This window comes from Protobothrops mucrosquamatus, unplaced genomic scaffold (assembly GCF_001527695.2).
Source record: "Protobothrops mucrosquamatus isolate PMUCROS unplaced genomic scaffold, P.Mucros_1.0 scaffold2170, whole genome shotgun sequence".
In the NCBI taxonomy this organism is placed as follows: domain Eukaryota; kingdom Metazoa; phylum Chordata; class Lepidosauria; order Squamata; family Viperidae; genus Protobothrops; species Protobothrops mucrosquamatus.
Window position 1 is genome coordinate 125,308 of NW_015388264.1, and position 4,881 is coordinate 130,188.

Genomic DNA, 4,881 nt, shown 5'->3' on the forward strand with positions numbered 1-4,881 from the left:
TGCTTGAAAATCAACCCAAGCACCTAATGACAATCCATTTTTTCTTCAGAATGCAATAATGGCAATAGAGAACAATTCAAAAAATGAAAACCCAAAAGGATAGATAAGAATACTAAATGTAATATTTGAAAAATAATTACTTTATTTATTTATTGTACTGTCACTTTCACGTAAATCCTTCAGATTATATATCATTTTCTGAATGATTTGTTGAACCCAGCTACAACAAAAATTACCATTTTTATAAAGCTGAACAAAAAACAAATGGGATGGAGATCTCTAAAGGAAGGCACAATTGATTGCAACAGTAAACATCAGTACTTCAGCCTGCATCATTTTTTGCTGTTACCCTTTCTAAGTGTTTTGAATGCTGAGATATCAAAGTTTCCAAAAACATGGAAAGCAATTAAATATATATATATAGGCTGTAATCATCAAATCCTAAATTCCTCCCTTATCAGAATGGGAACTCTTGTTGGATATTTATTAGAACTATGTTTAGGAGATAATTATGAGTTACAACATCTTAAATAATTGTAATGAAATAGTAATTACATAATTTTAATGACATTATATATAAACTATGCATTAGAAATTACTTACAAATGAAAAATGTGATTTACCTATTGACTGTCTTTGGTGCCTCTTATAAGATAATTTTACAATTATCAAATTTAAAATTCCAAAATGAATCCACTGAAAATTGATTTGGTTTTCTGGTGAAATCTGTAAGCCACATTACTAGCAAAGCAAAAATAACAATTCCAGCAAACAGAAAAATGAGAGTGTATCTTAGGCTATGTCTGTCTTAAAGATGGCATTTACCACTGCCTTGTAAGTTCACAGACAAGTTCACAGACAACAACACAGGCATGGTTATGACAACTCAGCAAGTATTATCATTCAGTTCAACTTGAAATAATTTTTATTTTTTATTTACTTATTTTAGGGAAAGGCAATCAGGAGAAAAATGGTGGCTGTTCTGATCACATACTGTTAATAGTGAGAAACAATATTATGTGATGGTTTTAAATTTTTTCTCTTAACATTAAAATTGATACCATCTATGTATTAAAGAACAGACACAAGAATTCAAAGGAAAAGGCACAGAACAGGTGCTACTGTTTCTGAAACAAATAACACATTAATTCTGGGAACAGCCAATACCAGAAGAGATAAATATTTGCAGGTTTTCCAAAATTTTCTATTAATCTATCATGGTTTTGGTGAATGTTTCAATTTGTTGCAGATTTCTTGAACATCTGGATAATCGTCCTTTGATTGGCACCAATTCTACATCCTTTAAATCAGAGTTGAGGACACAATTCTGAACATTCCCATTTTTTACAGATGTTTTTGTCTGGTGTTTGCTAGAGGGCCTCTCATTCTCACTGTGGGAATGTCTGTGTGGTTTGGGTTGATTTATTTCTGTCTGGCTGTTTGAAGCCTTTAAGAGATTGCAGTGTTTCCTAACAGCTGGGGATTTTCCAACTGTCTTAGATGTTGTAGGGCGCAAATGATACTCATCAGGAGAGCCTTTTTTGCGATTTAGTGTTTTCTCTTCTCTGTCCATTTCCTTCTGAATTTTCAAAGCCAGACACCTATCTTCTTCTTCCTGTTTATATCGTTTATAAAGCTCCTCCTCCAAATATATTTGCTTTTGCATATCATTCATCTCTTTCTCTTCAGTTTGTACAAAAGTTCTTCTTCTTTTGTCATTCAAAGATGAATCCACTGTCCATTCAGAGAGAGATTGAGATTTTCTCTTTGGAATCTCTTTAGTGATCAATGAGCAACTCTGGTTTTTATTTTCAATTGAATAGTTTCCCATCATCTTTGTTTCCTCACAGGTTATATCTTTGCTGTCCTGTTGGTTGCTAGATGTCAAAGAAATAAGGATTTCTTCAGTGCTGTCATTTGTCTGAAGTTTCAGCAAGCATGTACTTTCTGTAAATTTTTTATTTCCAAAGTCATTGTTATTAGAACTACTACTCATTGAGAAAAAATCAGTTTCATGATCTTCTCTATTGGTAATATGTTCCTCTATTGGTTCATTTAAGTGACTCCTGGAAAAAGATGACAATTCAGGGCCATGACTGTTGAACTCAGATGTAGTACATATATTTAAATGAGAACCCGTTGATTCTAAAGGGGAATCTTTAATCATTTTTCCTTCTCCAGTTGTCTCTGAAGATAGTACGGTTATATCATTTCTTATTTCTTCATCTTCCAATGTAAAGCGAGTTTCAGCTCTAATACTTTCCTGGAAAAAAACAAAGGTCAAAATAACCATCATGCAATTTGTGTATTGTATTGTATTGTATTGTATTGTATTGTATTGTATTGTATAGTACAGTAATAGTTATAGTATTATATAGAAATGGTAATACATATGCCTACCTCAGAAAGAGAATCAATGTTTTCTTCTTTTAATTTTCCAAATAGCAACTTTGGAGAAAAGAAACCACAAGACTTTGGAGATAAATACCTTTAAAACAGCACAAAAGAAAAAGATAAAGCAAGCTTTTATAGCTTGTAAAGAACACTATATACTATATTTACCTTTAAATATAACTTACTTACTTAATTTCTCAGAAGAGTGGATATAATAAAATAACCCTAAGACTCTACTTCTTTTCATTGGGCTAGTGCTGAATTTCTGTACATACATTTTGGAACTGTGACTTATTCCTACTCTACTCCCCAAAACATTATTCAGATACAATTTAGACTTATTTTTATTTTATTTTATTTCTATAATTGTTCAAACATGATTTTTGGTTTTTTTTTATTGTTAGCTAAGGATCATTCTTGAATGGAAGGATAGAAACGGAATAAATATGACAAAAGGAATAAAGATGTTTCCAATGTAAGTTTAAGGTGCTGGTATCTAGAGCCCTAGAAAGCATATTATGGATTGGAGTAGGGCTACATCTCTTAAGTAAATAAGAACCTGTTGTCCTAAGGTTACTCTAAACATTCTGCTTCTCATCCTTCAGTAGCCCTAATTCAGACCTTATCAAGCAAAGCATATAGTTGCAATGTTTATAAACAGGTTCTAGCACAATACTGTTTCACAGGGTATAAAAGCTCAACTTTAATTATTATTTGTTTAATTTATATCTTGTTTTCCTATGGCAGCTAAGAAAAAAAAAGGAACAAACTCCGATTAAAAACATCTGAAATCAATTATCTAATTCAGATAGAGCTGCCAAAGAGGAAATGCTCGACCCCTTTCTTATTAGAAGATAGTGATGGCTTAGTACAAGTTGCTAAGAAGCACATTTCACTAGCATGTGAACAATGATACACTTCTAAGTGTTTTAGATTAGGGGTCCCCAACCTATGGGCCGTGGCTCACTACCGGGCCGTGGCTCTTGGCTAGCGGGCGACAGAAATGGCTGGCCAGTGCATGCACGCATGCGGGCGCACTCCCCCACTCGTGCTAGCCCCATTTGTGCATGCACGTGGGCGCAAACAGGCCGCTAGCCCCAGGCTGGTGTGTGCGGCCCGTTTGCGCATGCAAATTTGGAAGCTGCTCTTCTTCCCTCCGGGCCACGAGGCCGGAAAGGCTGGAGACCTCTGTTTTAGATGTTATGGCATTTATTTATTTCTAGAGATATATATGGCTGCACATCTCAAAATGTTAGCATCTCTGGGTAGCTAACAACTAATATCAATAAAATGGCTAATTTAATAGTGAAACACAATTTGATCTAGTGATTAAGGCATAGAACTGGAAATGGGGAGGCCTATTAATTCTGTCTTAGGCTCAGAACCCAGGTGGGTAACTTTGGGCCAGTCACTCTCTATCAGGCCTAGAAAGATTGCAATGGCAAACCTCCAGAAATGTTGCCAAGAAAATTGCATGGATTTGACTCAACAATGCACAACAAAAAAAGTAGTACTGGGTAGATGTGTGGTATAAATACCTTTAGTTCACACTCAATTCCTGAGTTGCCTTCAAATATCATATTCATTATCATAAGTAATGTAAAAATGATGAAATATAATAGGTATCAATGACCGCAGTCCTAAACTATGATTTAATGTTACGCAAACAAGCTTGTCAGCAATTCTTTCCTATTCTCTTCCAGAGGAGCTGCAATAAAACCAACACCTCTGGTTTTTGTAATCACAGTGTAATGTTATATCCAAACTTGAACTGTAATTAATAATGTAAACTATCATAATTGAATAGTCCTTTGCTTTATGAACACGATTAGCCTAGTAAATTAGGTTCTATATCCCAAATGAAGTTTTATTCGAATTTAATTATACAGATATCCAGAACGCCTATGGAAATTCTCAGTCATCCAGGTCATGGGTGTCCCAAAGGTGCTTTTTCAAAAGGCAAACAAAGTTCAGTTTCAGTTATGACAAATTTCTCTCCTATTTATACTATGCAAATCTGCATATATTGTACTAATCTATCTTTGACTATGTAACCAGATTTTACTTACTTCTTAATGTCTCCAGAATTGCTTGATTTGTTTTTTGATGTTTTGCAGTAATCAGAAGGGGATGGGCCAGGTAGTGGACTTTTTTTAACAGACTCTTCAGCAGACCTGTTCTTCAGTCAAAAAAGAAAATACAGATAAAAAGCATGCCTACTGCTATTTATTATTATTTTCCTGCCCTTTTAATATTTAATTCAAGGCAGTGAACATACCTGATACTCCTACCAATTTTCCCCAGAACAAGCCTGTGAAGTTGGGTAGGCTGAGAATAGCACTGGCCCAAAGTCAGCAGCTGATTTTAATACCACGTTAAGCTGATTTATCACAAAAAAATTGTTGCAGTGCTGATGTGCACAATTCATCCTACATTTTTAGAGATTGATACATTGATGCATTAATGCTCAACACAGAAAGTTTCTTG

At 34.4% G+C, this 4,881-nt stretch overlaps 1 protein-coding gene across 1 annotated transcript in view; it reads right to left on the reverse strand.

Annotated features, from left to right (window-relative positions):
- Nucleotides 1-144: 144 nt before the first annotated feature.
- RNF168 (ring finger protein 168) overlaps nt 145-4,881 on the reverse strand; it is a 12,020-nt gene continuing 7,283 nt past the window's right edge. Inside the window, 4 exon segments of the mRNA XM_015824242.1 lie at nt 145-1,282; nt 1,285-2,263; nt 2,401-2,488; nt 4,464-4,573. Of these exon segments, the coding sequence (XP_015679728.1) occupies nt 1,236-1,282; nt 1,285-2,263; nt 2,401-2,488; nt 4,464-4,573 (1,224 nt within the window). The 3' untranslated portion in view covers nt 145-1,235.